Source organism: Cryptomeria japonica, chromosome 2 (assembly GCF_030272615.1).
Source record: "Cryptomeria japonica chromosome 2, Sugi_1.0, whole genome shotgun sequence".
Lineage (NCBI taxonomy): Eukaryota > Viridiplantae > Streptophyta > Pinopsida > Cupressales > Cupressaceae > Cryptomeria > Cryptomeria japonica.
In genome coordinates, this window is record NC_081406.1 from 528,046,007 (window position 1) to 528,065,863 (window position 19,857).

General features: G+C 36.4%; 1 protein-coding gene across 1 annotated transcript; it reads right to left on the minus strand.

Moving 5' to 3' along the window:
* Window positions 1-18,803: 18,803 nt before the first annotated feature.
* On the minus strand, window positions 18,804-19,190 carry LOC131864929 (uncharacterized). The gene has a single exon (XM_059215310.1). It carries the CDS (start codon window positions 19,188-19,190, stop codon window positions 18,804-18,806), a length of 387 nt encoding a protein of 128 aa, XP_059071293.1.
* Between the last annotated feature and the right edge of the window lie 667 nt (window positions 19,191-19,857).

Genomic DNA, 19,857 nt, shown 5'->3' on the forward strand with positions numbered 1-19,857 from the left:
TCCTCATCAACCAAACCTGAGTATGACCTTGTAGAACAATTAGGGAAGACACCCACACTCATCTCCATTCTTGAGCTCCTATGCATATCCCCCACACATAAATCCATTCTTGACAAAATCTTGAGAGACACTTCTGTTCCTACTAATTTGAACGTGGACCAGTTTCAAGCCATGGTGCGATACCTTTCCATTCCACACTCCCTTACATTCACAGAAGTCGGTGATGTCTCCGTAAGTTAGCCACATAATGCACCATTACACATTGAAGCCTTCATACACAAACATAGAATCAAATGAGTCCTGATAGATGGAGGAGCAGGTCTAAACATTTGTACATTGAGCACTATTAAACAATTGGGATATTCTGATAAAGCTATGAATTCTACAAACAAAATTACTATCAAAGCATATGATGATGAAGAGAGTTCATCCAAAGGCACAGTCACCTTACCTCTCAAAGTTGGACCAGTTACAAAAGATGTGGTTTGTCAAGTCCTTGATTTAGATCTCACATACAACATACTTTTGGGATGTCCTTGGATTCATGAGATGAGCGCAGTCCCATCTACATATCATTGATGTATCAAGTTTCCTCACAATGGAGTTGAAGTGACCGTCAAAGCTGACCCAAATCCATTCATATATTGCAACAATCTATGACCTAGATTAGAAATAACAATACCAATCAATCGAGAAGCTATTCCTTCATCAGCATATGTTGATTTAGAATCCTTAAAAGCTTCTACATCAAAATAGGTAGAGATCAAAGAAAAGTTCAAGTTTAAAGATATGGGATGTGGTGAGTATATCTTTCATGTTGATCAACTCCCACTATCTCCTAAGGTATTCAATCAACATGAACAATCTATAAACAATTTGAAAGGAATTGGGTGTGAACCACCTAGTGTTGTGGCTACTAAGTCTGAATGCAAATCTCCTCTAGTGGTGCAAGCATATCTTGATATCAATAGTCCTAAGAGTGGTTCCAGCGAAGAATCTATTGAGTGTATTGCCAGCCCTCTTGAGAACTCACATAGCCTTACCATTTCCACTCCACTTCCAGACTTGGATCAACAAGAATTACAAAATCTCTTACTCACTGGGGATCAAAAATCAAGCTACGAAAAGAAAAATCTAAAAGTCAAAAATAAAGAAAAGTCCTTTAGTTCAAATCAAAATCAAAAGCAATTGGACTCTGCAAAAATCAAAGTCAAGGATAAAAATCCTACGAAAGAAAAAGAACAAGAGTTGATCTCCCCTAATATCAAAATAACTAGGGGCAAAAGTTCTAAAATTTCAAGCCAAAAAGCATACTTGTTGATCCTAATTTTCTATCATGCTATTCTACTTTCACTTCTTTTCATAATCATAAGCCTTCATCACTCATCCACTTGTTCTGCACATCCTTTCCCTTCTGATGATACATCATGGACCTTTAATGGAGCTTCCTCAAGGGACTTTGTTTTCAGGGATGCCCAAACTTCTTTAGGCGACATGTATATGGGCCTACATAGTCTACACACTAGTAATTCTATCTCAGTTCCTTTATCAAGGAAGACAATCAAGGGAGCTACACATCATTCATGCAAGGAACAATGCAGCTACAATCATAAGATAAAGCCTCACACATTAGAGGTGGGTGACTTAGTTCTCAGAGAAAATCCTAAAAATCAACAAGACAGAGAGAAGAAGGGTAAGTTCAAACTGAACTGGCTTGGTCCTTACATCATTACAACAACATATGGATCTGGGGCATATCAGCTCTCAACCATAGAGGGTGAACATTTAGAGGATCCTATCAATAGCATGCACCTTCGTAGGTTTTACACATAGCTCTTCAGAGTATCCTAATTTAAAAATTCAAAAAAAAATTCAAAAATTTCAAAAATACAAAAAAATCATAAAAACATAAAAATCATTACTTGGTGAAAACCTGGCAAACAAGAACCTTGTGACAACAAAAAAAATCAAAAAATAAAAAAAGTACAGAAAAACATTTCGTCCAATGGTGAAAACCACTTCGGTGGCACCCTGGGCAAGTACCATGGTGAAAACTGGGTTACCAGTGCCATGTGTAGAGACATTGCTCCTCCCTCCTTTAGGATTCTATTTCATCCTTTCACTTTGCACACACTCACAACCTCTCCATTCATAATAAACTTACCCATTCCCATCATGGCTTGTTATTGATCTACCCAAGATTGGTTTGCCATTCATAATAATCCCTCCTTTTCCTCCCTTTCCATCCATAATAAATCAGATCCTATCTGTGGCTAAGGCAAATCCTACATCTAGTGATGGGTGTGGAACTGAGAACATCACATATTTTGAGGAGTACAGTTTCTTCCAGTTTCCTTCAGTCTATCCGTGCACAATTTGCAATAAAGCAACATTTGCATCGCCGATCTGCAATAAAGTTCCATCTTCTCCGTAATAAAGTATCAGTTTCATGGATTCAGTCAGTTTCAGATGAGACATAGTAGCAACAATGGGCTTCAACAAATCAAATCTTTCAATAGACTCAGACAACATATGGTTCAGTGCTATCTATCCTTTCTATGAAAGTAAACATTGTGACCACAATCAAATAAGACTTATACAAGTGACAAGAGACACTAAATTTGAGGACTATAGTGGATGTTGGTGTCAAGTCTTGGTTTTCTTTTGATTTTATCTTTTGGTGACATGTCTTTTAGCTTTTCCAGGATGTCTCTAACTAGAGATTCTATCTCCAAGATGTCTTTGACTAGAAAGGCGAGGATGGGGTATTGTCACCTATTTGTATTTGTTGTCTGTGGATTGTCTCTTAGTAATGCTATGAGTTGTCCAAGGATATGAGGACATTGTGAGTCTAGTATGAACTGGGGCATTCCTTGTTTGTGAGTGTCTTATCTCCATGCAAACAAGTATAATGACTTTCTGGGTCGAACATATGCCTTGATTGTCATAACCTACTTTCCATAATAAAGCTCAATGGTGATAATGCACAAGAAGCTCTTTCACTTTCATATCTTCTGTCTTCCATCCCCCTTTCTTGATTGACTTCCATCATCCTTCTCGAGTCCACGTAGCCTGCTATCACATGACTGAGTATAATGACACACCAAAAACATTTGTATTTCATGTAGTTGCATCTACATTACCACATATAAGCATTTCATACATACATATAGATATCACAATTGCATCACATCCTACACACAACACCTGTTAGCACAATTTACATTTGCATTATCATATTCATTTGCATTTCATACATTCACATTTTCATCATGCATAAAATATTAAAAACATAAAAGAACAAATATATATATATATATATATTGCATTGCATCATATACATATTTGCATACATATCATAAGCATCACCTAAGAACATCTCATCACATAGGTACACATGCATATAGCTGCCGCAAAGATGAATAATCTCATATATATATATATATAAAGTGTCATGATACAATGATGTCAAAATACATATGGCTACAAAATCACCCGCAGGTGTTTACATCATCATACAAAAATGGTACAAAACTGATACAGAGGAACCCACTGATAACTCTTGCCAACACTGTTGGTAGTGCTAATCCTATCCATGTCATGGTATCCCATGCCACATGTCCCACCCTCATCTCTAGTTCCAGATCCTAGAACATTCATCTAAGGGCATCCCTGTCTCCATCTCGATCGTATGGAATCAGCTCCCTATCGATTGGTATCCTTAGTATCCTATATACATCCTCCAAGGTGACTGTCATCTCACCCATCGGCAAATAAAAAGTGCAAGTCTTAGAGTGCCACCTCTCCGCCAGTGTAGTCAACAATCCCATGTTCACCCGAAACTCAGGCACATACAAAATATGTCTCAATCCCATAGCCTCAATCGTAGCTTAGTCCTTGGCTGTCAACTCAGGTCGCAACCTTTGAGTCGACGGGAATCTCTCCCATGGTTCCAGCATAGGCAAATACTCCTGCAGTCACACAAATCAATCATCTTAGTCCTAGTGACACTCATTGTTCATCACAAAGTGTTGCTTCTATCCTAGTGGTACTCCCTGTTCATCACAAAGTACTACGTGTTTGGCACTCCCTGTTCATCACAAAGTGCTGCTCACATTTGCACTCACTGTTCATCACAAATTGCTACTCATATTTTAGTACTCCCTGTTCATCACAAAGTACTATATCTTGGTACTCACTGTTCATCACAAAGTGCCTTGATGTATCTTATCCTAGGGCCTCTTCTTGAGTGAATCCTCTTGAGAAGTTTCCTAATTGGCAATGTATGTTCTATCATAGAATTGTCAATCCTAGCCCTATTTGTTATCCTAGTCTTCCCTAGAGGACCTGCTTGAGTGTATCCTCTCAGCAGCTTATCCAATCGACAGCGTATGTTCATCACAGAATTGTCGATTTGACCTAGAAGACACAAATTCATATTTTTGGACACAAACGGGCTTTCATGACATAAACGCTCTTTTAGACCGCATAAACGCGCCTGGCACCAACGCAGATGCGCCTACACATTTTTGATATTTTTTGGACCCTATTCTAAGTGCATTTATTACTCTACCTAGCATGCATTAATTACAACAATTAATGCGGCAAAATACAAGGATGTTTTGTGGTACTTACTAGCTCTCTTGCCTCTGCTGGCCTCTGGAATCGGCGAACGCGATCGAATCTATGAGCCATTGCCATCACTGCTAACTGTTGCTACTCTATTTCACTCTGCACTCTGATCTCTTGGATGTGTGGATGACAATGAGGATGTTTTCCCCTCATGGTCTATCTTATAGACTACCCTAGCCCTAGTCTCCTGTGTCAGTCTTCGTTATCCCATGACTTTGTCACTTTATCTGGTCAGTCCATTCTAGTCTTTCTTTCTTATCGAGAGATTGTCTGTGGTCTTTTCACACATTTTCATCCAATCTCTCGAGGGGGCATATCATTCCCATCTTGGGGCAACTCTGTATCAGTTCATCTTATCTTCTTTGAAACAACGCGACAAGCCGCATTGTCTCAAAGAGGGGCAAAATGTAGACACCCAAAATTGTCCAGTCTAATTAAATAAATATTTTATTTATTTAATTATCTAAGCTTAATTCTTCTATTAATTAAATAAATCTTTATTTATTTAATTAATTCATTTATCCTCTTCTAGCCTTATTTCTCATTTAAATAAATATATTTATTTATTTAAATTATCCTTTTCCTAAATTAAATAAATATCTTATTTATTTAATTGATCTCACTTCTTCTATTAATTAAATAAATCTTTATTTATTTAATTAATTCATCAACCTTTTCTACCCATGACACATGTCATTCATCTCTTAATTCATACACTACCTACCCCTTTCATTATTTTATTATTTCTTTTACCTACCCTCTAATCATAGTTGACCTCCTTTTACACCTCTCAATCTTATCCCTCCATTTCATATAGTGTCTTCTATATAAGGAGATGCTTCCTTCATTATCAAACCCCTCGTTGACTACTTGACTACACGACGCTTTTGAACATAGGCGATCCTACTTGCAACCACATTTCCATTCTTTGTTGAGCTCTTGTACACATAAAATCTGAGAGCAAATATATCAAGCAAGATCAATGGAGATAGGAAGAATGGAGATCAAAACCCTATTGGACATGTGATGGTATAATATTTGTGATTTCATTTGATTTGTATTGTCTTAGATAATCTTCATATGTTATGGTGGATCTTTGTTGTTGTTAGGCTAGGGTTTTGTGGTTGAATTTATTTAGCCTTTCAATATCGTTATTATTGTTATCCCTTTTCACCATAAACAAGTTCCAATTACATTTTTACCCTTAGGTCTAGGAACAAGAATCCATGTATTATTTTTCTCAATCTGATTCAATTCTTCTTCCATAGCTTTAATCCAGTTTTCATCTTTACATGCTTCATCAACATTTTTATGCTCAATCTTAGAAATCAAACAAATTTCTTCAACAAGTCTTCTCCTAGTCATTGCACCTTTATTCTTATCACCAATAATTTGATTATCTGAATTATTCAACCTCACATAACTGAGATTTTTAGGATTTTCTTGAATTTCAGGCTCTTGAATTCTTTCTTCTTCACTAGCATCTGCACCTTGATTCTCAAGCTTTTTTGGAGCAATCTGAACTTGACTTTGGGTCTGCACTAGTTTTCCTTTATTTGAATTGGCATCCTGATCATCAGAATCATATCCACAAGATTTGATCTATCTTATATTACCTTCATCAACCTTCACATTAGCACTTTCAACTATCTTTCTCAATCTTTTATTATAAAATTGGTAGGCCTCACTTTTAGTAGAATAACAAAGAAACATTCCTTCATCACATCTAGCATCAAAATTTCCAAGATCTTCATCTCTTTTGATTGGCATTTACTACCAATTTTTTTGAAATATTTAAAAGTAGGAGCATGACCAAACCATAACTCATAAGGAGTCTTACTAGTATCAACTTTAACATTTAATCAGTTAAGAGTGTATATTGCAGTTCTCACAACTTCTCTCCAATACACATGCGAAACATTTTCTTCAATCATCATGGTTCTAGTAGCTTCTTGAAATTTTCTATTCTTTCTCTCTACAACACCATTTTGTTGTGGTGTCCTAGGAGAAGATAAATATCTCTTAACTCCATGCTCTTCACAATATGCATTAAACTCATCGGAAATGAATTCTCCACCTCTGTCAGATCTCAAGTACTTCAGCTTCAATCCAGTCTTAGTTTCAACTCTAGCTTTAAAAATCTTAAACCTGTCCAACGCTTTAGACTTCTCCCTTAACAAGGTAACCCATGTCATTCTTGAATAATCATAAACCAACAACATGAATTACTTGTCACCCTGAAAACTTATCACTCTAGAAGGACCACACAGATCAATATGTACATGATTCAATAATCCATTAGAAATATTATTTTCTCTTATAAGTAACTCTTGTTTGCTTCCCTAATTGACATTCCTTACATACCGAATTAGAAGGCTTTATTAACTTTGGTACATCTCTCACTGCTTGAGTAGAACTTATCTTAACCATGCAATCAAAATTTAAATGACACATCCTTCTATGCCATAACCAACTTTCATCAACCTGAGAAATCAAGCAACTTTTACCACCAGTATTCAAAGTGAAAGATATTACCTTTAGTTTTTGTACTTGATGCAATCTCAATTATGTAGCTACTCAAGATATCACATTTTCCATTCTTGAATTGCAAGTTATATCCCTTATCAACCATCTGACCAAAAATCAAAATTCAAAAGATTATGCTTTAAACCTTCAACCCTACAACACATCATCAATATTGTGATTAGTATTTTGAGAAATAGAACCTCTACCACAGATTACACAAGCTTTTTATCACCAAATATTTTTATACCACCATCATACTTTTCTAAATTTACAAATTTACTCTTATCACCTATAATATGATGAGAGAAACCATTGTCAATTACCCATTCATCTTTCTCCTCAACTTTAGCAGCCAAAGTTTTCTCATTAATGCATCTTGCAGAATCTGTAGTTATAGGATCATCTTCCTTGATAGAAATGAACACAAATTCATCTCCTAAATTTTCCTTATCTGACTCATCATCTATCATACCTTCATTAGCAGAATATTAACACTTCTTCTCATATTTAGGCTTATATGGCTTAAATGGATTCTTAGAATTTATCTCTCTTTCTGGACATCATGATGCAAAATGTCCTATCTTATTACATGAAAAAAAAATTAAGAGGTAACTTTCCTTTATACTTATTGTCACCTTTAGGCAATCTTCCAACAATAAGTGCTTCAAGCTCCTCTAGCTCTCTTTCTTCATATTCCATCTCTTCCATCTCTTTCTCATATCTGGGTACTCTTTTAGAACTTTCTCCCGAATCATATCTCTGCTTCCCAGAAATAGTAGCTTTGAATGCAAATTTAGTCTTAGGAAGAGAGTCTCCAAACTCACTTAGCTCAAAATTAGTAAGTTTACCAATCAACATGTCTCTTGTCACATTTGTCACAATTTGGATCTCATCAACAGTAGAAACTTTATGTTTGCAAGAAGGAGGCAAGGATCTCAACACTTTAGTAACAATCTCAGATTCTTTTAATACTCCACCAACACATCTGATTCCACACACAAGCTTATTCACTTTCTGCATAAAAGAAGTAATATTCTCATCTTCACTCATCTTCAAGTTCTCATATTTACCCTTCAAGTTCTACAACTTAGCAATATCCACATGACTATCATCTTCATTCAAGGTCTCCAATTTTACCTAGATCTCATGATAAGTCTCTAAGTCCATCACATTAGTCATATTAGAATCTAACAAGGCACTCAGCATTGCTTCCTTAGCTCTAATATTATTTTATGCTTCTTTTATCTCATTCAGAGTACTAGGACCATTCTCAGAAACATTATATACATTCCTAGTAATCTTCCAGTACTCTTCTCCAATGCATCTCAAATGACATTGCATTTGACTTTTCCAAAGGGTGTAGCTCATTCTATCAAATCTTGAACTATCCTTGAAAGAAAAGGTTGACATCTTGGATCTCCTCAAACAGTCAAGCTTCTTTCAGAGAATCTAGTTCCGATACCAATTGTTGGCAACAATGCAACAAACTGAAAGGGGGGTGAATTAGTTTGCACAAAACTTACTACAAATTAAACCACAAACAAGATTTGATAATTAACAGTTAAAACATGAAATGACACCACATCAATAACACACATAACACCAATATTTTTGACATTGAAAACTCGGTTAAGGGAAAAACCATAGTGGGAACCTACCCACTGTTAGGTCCTGGAGACAACTAAGAGGGGGGGTGAATCAATTGTCTTAATAAATTTAAACCAAAAACAACTTAACCAATTTACTGCTTAATACGGTGAACCAGTCTGTTATACCGGTGGACAGATTTAATAGATAAATGCAATACCGATAAAGATTAATGCTTGAAACAAAAAGACAAAGTCATCCACAACACATAACACCAATATTTGTACGTGGAAACCCTGTAAGGGGAAAAACCATGGTGGGAAACCTTACCCACAATCAAATGATACTAATGCAGATAGTAAGTGTACATAAATGGGGTCTACACATGCAGAACAGCCAAGCGCCTAGAGCTCACTACTCAATCACAAATGGGAGTCACACTGACTATGATTGGATGGTTAAATCCAATAAGAATGTACTGCTCAAAATACCATCTTCATATGCTGGATTCAGTACTGGTGTAGTTCTGTTATGCTTTCACAAAAACCTAGCTTCACCTTCAAATGATGTCTACATGTATAGCTCTACTTAATCTCGCATATACCTTCACACAAATCTTTTTCACATTCACACCTGATCTAACAAATAAGATCTTACATTTATACCATAACCTAAGAACAATTTTAGTAGGTCGGCTCTACAAGATATTACAATAAAATCATTTTACAAATAATACAATGTCCGATGCAATAACCGATTCAACATGTCATCTTAATGCATTTACAACAATAATTAATCATCTCCATAGTGTGCCATTGTGATATGGAAAAGATAAACCTGTCGATGCATAACCTGAACCTATTTGCCAGTAACAACAAATATGCAAATAGGAATATGCCAATAAACAATTCTCCAAGATAAGATGTCCAAAATAATGTCTTCAACATTACCAAGTGTTTTTCATGCCATTCCAAGTGTTGGTGATCATTATATCCTGCCGGTGACTGTGCAAAAGTCAGTTGCTACTGGTGAATGTTGCTGGATCTCCAAAGTGCTAGAGCTTTAGTAGGTGTTGACATCAATGACAAAACCATACCAAAATACCAACAATCTCCCCCTTTGGCATTGATGGCAACACAAGATGGAAAAACCATCAAATTGCCAAGATAGAAATGCCAAATACCAAAGTACCAATAAAGCCAACAATCTCCTTAAAGTAACAACCTCTCCCCCTGAGAGTAACATGTGTTTCCTTGTGTACCATACCAATCTCTCCCCAGAGGATAATGTGTTTTTACATAGATATCACTCCCCCTTTGACATCAAATGCCAAAGTTACATCAAAACCAAGTTCATATAAAAAATACCAATCATTACAAACATACTAACTACTCCCCCTGTGAAGTAGCTTCCTCATCAAAGCCGATGTAAAATATTTCTCTATGAATTCTGTTGGTTGATGACAGACATCAACTTTCTAAGTATCTACCGGTGGGGGTATGACCCCAAGCTGTTCTCTAAGATATTCAAAAGTTTCCTTAGGCAAAGGTTTAGTGAAAATATCTGCAAGTTGTTCTTTAGTATTCACATAAACTAGTTTTATTTCTCTTGCTTCAACATTCTCCCTTAGAAAATTCAATTTTATTGAAACATGTTTTATTTTAGAATGTAATACCAGATTCTTAGATATATCAATTGCTATTGTGTTGTCACAATAGATAGTTATAGGTTCCTTGCATTTTACTTTTAAAACTTTCAACATTTGTTTAAGCCATAGTACCTGTGTATAGTTAGTTGCTGCTGCAACATATTCTAATTTTGTTGTTGATAAAGATATACAACTCTGTTTCTTACTCAACCAAGAAACTAATCTACTTCCAAGAAAAAATGCTCTGTCGGTGGTGCTTTTTCTATCATCAATATCTCCTACCCAATTTGCATCTTTATATGCACTAGGTCAAATTTTTCATCACTAGGATACCATAATCCAAGATTTGTAGTGCCTTGTAAGTACCGAAAAATCTTTTTTACTGCTAATTCATGATTTTCTCTAGGATTACTCTGAAATCTTGAAACAATACATATTGCATTCATTATATCAAGTCTTGTTTGTGTCAAATACAGTAAACCTCCTATCATAGATTTGTACCTTGTTGGATTAATAGGTGTAGATTCATCCCTTAAAGATAGTTTTTTATTTGTGGTCATAGGTGTGCTTACCTGTTTAGAGTTTTCCATCCCAAATTTCTTAAGTAACTCTTTTAAGTATTTAGATTGACTCAAGAATATACCTCTTCCAGTCTGAGAAATCTGCAATCCTAAAAAGAATCTTATTTCACCAATCATAGACATTTCAAATTTTTGCTGCATTTTAATAGAAAGGTCTTTACATAATCCATCTTCTCCTCCAAAGACTATATCATCAACAAAAACTTCTATAGCCAAGATGTCATCATTAGTCACTTTATAGTATAAGTTACTATCAACATTACCTTTAGAAAAACCAATCTTCAAAAGATACTTATCCAATCTCGCATACCAAGCTCTTGGAGCTTGCTTTAATCCATACAAAGTTTTCCTTAACCTGCAAACCATATCTTTTCTATTTGTCAAGGAAAATCCATCAGGTTGTTCAATGTAAACTTCCTCTTCAAGATCTCCATTTAGAAATGCACATTTAATATCCATTTGGTATACTTTGTAGTTCTTGTGTGTTGTAAAGGCCAAAAGTAATCTAACTACCTCAATTCTAGCTACCGATGCAAAGGTTTCATTATAGTCAACTCCTTCTTTCTAAGAATATCCTTTACACACTAGTCTTTCTTTATTTCTGATAACCTTACCATCTTCATTAAGTTTGTTTCTGAATACCCATTTGGTTCCAATTACATTTTTATCTTTAGGCCAGGAAACTAATGTCCAAGTGTTATTTCTCTCAATTTTCTCTAATTCTTCTTCCATAGCTTTAGTCCAATATTTATCTTCACATGCCTCATTAACTGATGATGATTCAATTTGAGAAATAAGACATACCTCTTCATTTGCCAATCCTCCTCTTGTCATAACTCCTTTATTCTTGTTTCCAATTATCTAATCTTCAAAATGATTCAGTCTTACATACCGGGGTGTCTTTATTTTTTGTTGTTCCTCAGTCACAGTGGAATTTTCAGATGATACCAGTGTAACTAGATCTTCACTCTATATTGGTGGATTTAGTGTAGGTTCATTTAGAATTTCTGTTGCCGCTTCAGAATCTATATACCTTAAAGTTTCTCTGAATTGTTCATCAATCTTTACATTTGTACTCTCAACAATTTTCTGCAATCTCTTGTTAAAACATCTATATGCTTTACTCTTAGATGAATAACGAAGAAATATTCCTTCATCACTTCTAGGATCAAATTTCTCAATGTACTCATCTCTTCTAATGTAACATTTACTTCCAAAAATTCTGAAATATTTAAGAGTAGGAGTAATACCAAACCATAATTCATGAGGGGTCTTACCAGTTTCACCTTTGATGTGAAATTTGTTGAATGTGTATACCATTATACTTACTGCCTCTCTCCAATATACATATGGTAGATTTGCTTCTGATAACATACTTCTAGCTGCATCCAAGATGGTTCTGTTTTTCCTTTCAACAACTTCATTTTGTTGTGGTGTCTGAGGTGCTGATAGCTGTCTTCTGATTCCATTCACTTCACATAATGCATTAAATTTCTTAGATGTAAATTCACCTCCTTGATCTGATCTTAAACATTTGATTTTCTTACCGGTTTCATTTTCAACCATTGCTTTGAAAAATTTAAAATTTTCAAGTGCTTCTGATTTCTCTCTGAGAAAAGTAACCCAACACATTCTAGAATAGTTATCAATGATTAGCATGAAATATCTATCACCTTGTAAGATTTTAGTTCTAGCTAGACCACATAAATAAGTATGAATTAAATCAAGAACATTATTGGATTTTTCTAGAATACTTTTGAAACTAGCTCTAACTTGTTTTCCAAATTGACATTCCTTACATACTGTATTGTGAGGTTTGACAATTTTAGATAAGTCTCTAACTGCCTTAGTAGTACTGATTTTTACCATGCAATCAAAGTTTACATGACAAAGTCTCTTATGCCATAGCCAACTTTCATCAATGTGTGCAATCAAGCATGTCTTTTCACTATTATTCAAATGAAAGATATTACCTGTAGTCTGATTACTGGTTGCAATTTCTAAACTAGTTCTATTCATGATTTTGCATTTTCCATTTTTGAATTGTAACTGAAATCCTTTCTCAACTAATTGACCAACACTCAAAAGATTATGTTTTAAACCTTCAACATAGTAGGCATTGTCAGTGTTATGCTTACCATCAAGAGATATTGAACCCTTACCTCTAATTTGACAAGCTTTGTCATCTCCAAATCTCACTAAGCCTCCATTATATTCTTGAAAGTTCAAGAATTTACCTTTGTCTCCTATCATATGATGTGAGCATCGAGAATCAATGATCCATTCATCCTTTACTTCAATTTTAGCTGCCAAAGCCTGCTCTACCAGTTGGACTACAAGTGCCAGTTGATCTTCTGTTATAGCAACAAAAATCCATCCATTGTCTACTAGATCTTCATCAGAATCATCAGTCACTCCTTCATCAGCTATATAACAAGATTTGTCTTTATTCTTCTTAAATCTATATCTATGATATTTGGGATTAGGCTTGTATGTCCTTCTAGCTTCTTCTCTTAGTCTAGCATGTCTATCAGGGCATCTTGAAGCCATATGACCAATCTTAATGCAGTTAAAATATTTAAAGGGTGCTTTACCTTCATACTTACTTCCAACTTGACCTTTAGGCCTTTTTCTTGCAAATAGTGCTTCAAGCTCTTCAAGTTCTTCATTTTCTTTCCTGCTTTCCTCAAGTTCTCTTGCGTAAAAGGCTTTGCAATCAGATTTATCAAATGATGATGTTGATGCTTTAAATGCTAAATCTATCTTTATAGTAGCAACAAGACCAAATTCCTCAATTTCAAAGGCTGAAAGTTTTCCAATCAATGTATCCCTAGTTACTGATGTATTAGGCATTGTTCTTAACTCATTTATAGCAGTAACCTTCATTTTATATGCTGATGGTAATCCTCTTAAAACTTTTGAAACAATTTCATCTTCACTTAAGGTTCCTCCGCAATATTTAATACCCAAAACAATTTCATTAACTCTTTCCATAAAAGCAGAAATCTTTTCATCTTCTTCTATTTTCAGATTTTCAAAACTGACCCGGAAGCTTTCAAGTTTTGCAATTTTGACTATGGAATCTCCTTCATTCAGTGTTTCCAAGTGATCCCAAATAGCTTTAGCAGTTGATCTATTTGATAATCCCATAATTTTCTGATATGTTAATGCGCTCAAAAGTGCTTCTCTTGCTTTGCAATCATTTTCCTCATCTTTAGTCAAGTTAGGTGGATTAGACTGACTGGAAGTAGCAGCAGTATAATCATTCTTTGTAACTTCCCAGATGTCCTTTCCAATGCAATTTAGATGTGTCTCCATTCTGATCTTCCATATGCCATAGTTGGTTCCATCAAGTTTAGGACTATCCTTCCTGAAATAGTTAGTAGACATTGGATCTCCTCAAGCTGTTAAACTTCTGCAAAAGAGGACTAAGCTCTGATACCAATTGTTAAGTCCTGGAGACAATTGAGAGGGAGGGGGGGTGAATCAGTTGTCTTAATAAATTTAAACCAAAAACAACTTAACCAATTTACTTCTTAATACCAGTGAATCAGTCTGTTATATCGGTGGACAGATTTAACAAATAAATGCAATACCGGTAAAGATTAATGCATGAAACAAAAAGACAAAGTCATCCACAACACATAACACCAATATTTGTATGAGGAAACACTGTATGGGGAAAAACCATGGTGGGAAACCTTACCCACAATCAGATGATATTATTGCAGATAGTAAGTGTACATAAATGGGGTCTGCACATGCAAAAAGGCCAAGAACTTAGAGCTCACTGCTCAATCACAAATGGGAGTCACACTGACTACAATTGGATGGTTAAATCCAATAAGAATGTACTACTCAAAATAGCATCTTCATATGTTGGATTCAGTACCGGTGTAGTTCTGTTATGCTTTCACAAAAACCTAGCTTCACCTTCAAATGATGTTTGCATGTATAGCTCTACTTAATCTCGCATATACCTTCACACAAATCTTTTTCACATTCACACTTGATCTTACAAATAAGATCTTACATTTATACCATAACCTAAGACCAATTTTAGTAGGTCAGCTCTACAAGATATTACAATAAAATCATTTTACAGATAATACAATGTCTGATGCAATAACTGATTCAACATGTTGGCTTAATACATTTACAACAATAATTAATCATCTCCATAGCGTGTCATGCTAATCTAGAAAATATAAACCTGCTTGTGCATAACCTGGACCTATTTGCCGGTAGCAACAAATATGCAAATACGAATATGCATATAAATAATTCTCCAAGATAAGATGTCCAAAACAATGTCTTCGACATTACCAAGTGTTTTCCATGCCATTCCAAGTGTCGGTGATCACTATATCCTGCCAATGTACCATATACAGGTGACTGTGCAAAAGTCACTTGCTGCCAGTGAATGTTGCTGGATCTCCAAAGTGCTAGAGTTTTAGTAGGTGTTGACATCAATGACAAAACCATACCAAAATACCAACACCCACAATGAGATAATATCCTATTAGGAGTAAATGTAAATATTACAATGGGAATGCACATACATTCAAGCACACTGCCTAGAGCTCATTTCTCAAATAAGAAATCCAAAAAGGCTACAACCTTTAGGGAAGGCTCACTTCCTTACAGGAAGTTTCATTGACTTACAAAAGAATTTAGACAACAATCCGGATTACATGAACTATGAAAATAACATCTCCATATGCCTGAGTATAGTTCTGGTTAAGCACATAGTTTGCTCTACAACACTTTTCTTCTCTCCTTCACACTTTTGAAAGATCAAATCACTTGTTTACACATGAAACTCAATTATACACACTCTCAAAGATCATAGAAATACATCTTACATGACTATTACATTTATTTATATAAGTCATCAACCTATGTTTTAAGGTCGGCTAAACCCTTAACAAAAATAATAACCTCACATGCTACAACAATACATGCAGACCAAAAAAATGTTGGCTAAGACATAGTTTGGACCCAAATCAATACTGTAAGCACACAATACCTCCCATAATTATTCCTTAATCATCCACAACACACTACTATAGGAGTTGAGAAAATACAACACCACGGGAGCCCAAATAATCTCTACAAGCTGAAAAACCTATTACAAGGAGAAGCAATGAAGCAAATCACAGAAGGAAAGAATACACAGGAAAAATATGCTCCAAAAGATGAGAGCTCAATAATATCCAAAATGTATTGTCAATAATAATCCTTCTTCATACAATGAAAAGAAAGAACTCAACCTTTAATGGGTCAAGAAAGGGAAAACCTAGGTTTGCACATAATAATTAATTAAAATAATTAACTATATGCACCTAAATTTAGCTTAAGTGTAAAAGAGATAAAGGGAACTTAAATAATTAAACAAATAATGTTTAATTAATCAAGTAAATACCCGAATACTCTAACACCCTCCCTTAAGCTAGACTTAGGGAGAAGCTAAAACCTAGAACAACTACTGAAAGCAATAAAGATGGGTCCTGGCAACAAGGCCTGATCAGGTACCCAAATACAATGAAATCTCTATGAAATGGAGACAAAGGAGAAAACCCAGTGGGAAAAAACTCCTCTCCAAAAAGAGATAAAAGAACATGCTAAAGGCCTCATAAAGACCCCCCAAGGACAACTTCCTTCACCCCAAGCATAGAGTGCAACTGAAGATAGAGCAGCGATGCAAAAGGTTTCGTGAAGATGTCTACAACCTGCTTAGAAGTGGGAATGTACTCCAAAATGAGAACACCATCCCGAATCAACTAATGGATGAAATGAATGTGAAGCTCAATGTGCTTCATCCGCTGATGCTCTACTAGGTTGTGGGCAATATGAATAGCACTCTGATTGTCACACCAAAGAACAGTGGGACTATCAGGAGGAAAACCAAACTCAATCATCAACTATCGAAGCCATAGGATCTCCTGACTAGCGAGCACAGCAGCTCGGTACTCAGCCTCTGTAGATGATAATGCATGCACAGTCTGCTTCTTGCAAGACCATGTGATAGTACTAGAGCCAAGATAGAAAACAAAGCCAGAAGTAGACTTCCGACATCACCAGCCCAATCTGAGTCAGTGTAGCCAGCAATGTGAGGTTCCCTGATGTGTAATGAATGCCATGAGAACTAGTGCCCTGAATGTACCTCAAAATACATTTGGCAGCTTGCCAATGACTCTCATGAGGATCATGGGAGAATAAAGAGACAAGACCAACTGCAAAGGAAATATCAGGATGGGTGTGAGTCAGGTACAACAAATTGCCAACCAACTGCCTGTAAAGTGTAGAATCAACTGAAGGAGTGGGACAAGTTGTAGTCAAAACAACCCTTGACTGAAATGGAGTGGGAGAAGGCTTGCAATCAAGCATGTCAAAGTGTTGAAGCATGTCAAGAGCATACTTCTACTGGTAGAGAGAGATCCCATCAGAAGACTGAATCACCTAAAGACCAAGGAAATAGTGCAACAGACCAAGATCAGTCATCTCAAACTGATCCATCAAGTCACACTGAATATGCTGAATCATAGATGATGAGCTACCTGTGATGAGACGATCATCAACATATAGCACAAGAATCAAGATGTCACCCTCAAGAAGCTGAATGTAGATGGTGTGATCAGAATGACTGCGAGAGAACCCAATGGAGAGCAAGAAAGAGTCCATCTTCTCATACCAAGCCCGAGGGGCTTGTTTGAGACCATACAATGAACACCGAAGTCTACAAACCAAAGAACTATCTTGCACAAATCCCTGAGTTTTTTCCCACTGGGTTTTCTCTTTTGTCTCCATTTCATAGAGATTTCATTGTATTTGGGTACCTGATCAGGCCTTGTTGTCGGGACCCATCTTTATTGCTTTCAGTAGTTATTCTAGGTTTTAGCTTCTCCCTAAGTCTAGCTTAAGGGGGGGTGTTAGAGTATTCGGGTATTTACTTGATTAATTAAACATTATTTGTTTAATTATTTAAGTTCCCTTTATCTCTTTTACACTTAAGCTAACTTTAGGTGCATATAATTAATTATTTTAATTAATTATTATGTGCAAACCTAGGTTTTCCCTTTTAGGGTTTCTTAACCTATTAAAGGTTGAGTTCTTTCTTTTCATTGTATGAAGAAGGATTATCTTTTTACAATACATTTTTGGTGAATTGGAGCTCTCATATTTTGAGAAAAAATAAAAAAATAAAAAAATTGAGCTCTCATCTTTTGGAACATATTTTTCCTGTGTATCCTTTCCTTCTGTGATTTGCTTCATTGCTTCTCCTTGTAACAGGTTTTTCAGCTTGCAAAGATTATTTGGGCTCTTGTGGTGTTGTATTTTCTCAACTCCTATATGGTATCAGAGCTTCAGATCTACAGATGCCTGTTCTTGTTTTGAGAATTTTTTCTTTGGAAGCAAATCTAGGGTTTCAGGCAATTTTTTGTGTGCTTAGGGTTAAGGTTTTCTTTTCTGAGCACTTTGGGCCTAAACAGACCTCACCATCGTGCTCAGAAGGCCAAAAAACCCCTATAGTCATATAAAATTTGTCCATTTTTGACCCCTAAGCATTTGGGTGATATTCTTTTCTCCTAGCCAGGCCACATGGCCCTGGCACGCAAATTGAGAAAAAAAATTTGAATTTTTGTTTTTTTTGCCTTTTTACGGCATGCAGGCCGAAATTTTCCTTTAAAAAAATGTCTTAAAAAAAGGCAAAAGACGAATCAAAAATTAAAAAAATAGGGTTTTGCAAAAAAAAAATTTTGTTTTTTCCAAAAATTTTTTTGGGGGGGCTCCCCACGATACACAGGGTACCGTGGGGCCCATTGCCTTCACGCAGGTCCGTACTGCTCCACGGCTGCCGACCACTGGCCCTCCGATCCCTCCGTCAGTTCCCGCCACCCCCCCCCCTGACCAGCCTCCCTGTGTGCCCAGTGCTCTCCCGCTTCGCTTCCGGTTGCTCCACCGCTCTCCGGACCGTCGCCACTGCTCCGGCCCACCGCTGGCCTCCTTGTGGCTTCACCACCTGGCCCGGCCCCACCGCCGCTGCCCCACCCAGACTTGCCACTGCCGGAAACCCTTGCCACCGGGAAAGCTCTGCCCGACCCGACCTCCTCCTCGGCCACTGGGAAATCTCCGCTCAGCCCGCTAGCTACCCTGGCTCCGCTCAGCCATTGGACCACCACTGGACCACCACTGGGCCACCACCCACTGGCCATTGGACCACCAAAGAGCCACCAGACTCCCTATTTTGGCTTTTTCAGGGGGGGTTTGGTTTTTTGGCCCTATCTTGGACATATGGAGTCATTTTTTTGAAAACGAATAGGTGTCGGAAAACTGGTTCCAAGATCAACCTCATGGTGTTGGTAATTTTTTCTAATTTTTCTGTTTGACTATGTTTTTTTTACAATCAAAGTGAGGTCTCTTTTTTGCACTCCGAGAGACGTAGAATGAGCATCCGACCTCCGTTTTTCAAAAAATTTATATTTTCAGAAAGCTTGTGCTGTGTACTTTTTAGAAATATGAGTTTTATTTCTAGATTCTGCTCCATGCATATTTTATTTAGATTTTTTCTTTTCAGTACTCTGGTGGATATCGTGGTTGTTTCAGGTCCTAGGATCTCTTTTCTGAGTAGGGTGTCTCTATTTTGATTCTCATTTCTATTTCTAGTCTTCTTATCATTGTAGCTTATATTTATGCAAACGCACTAAGATAAAGTTCCATCATGCATTGTTTACTTGGAATCTTGCATATCTTGTGTCTTGTTGTACATGCACTATTGATCAAGTGCCATGAGGGGGTTGATGTTTGCCTGTTGTTTGCCATCTTCCTTTGTCCAGTGAGTGTTCCTTCCACGACATTCACCTCATGATGATGTGTCTCAAA

What these genes read in the sequence shown, in the direction of transcription:
- LOC131864929 (XM_059215310.1), bottom strand. Translation starts at nt 19,190, where the DNA reads ATGGCCAGTGGGTGGTGGCCCAGTGGTGGTCCAGTGGTGGTCCAATGG.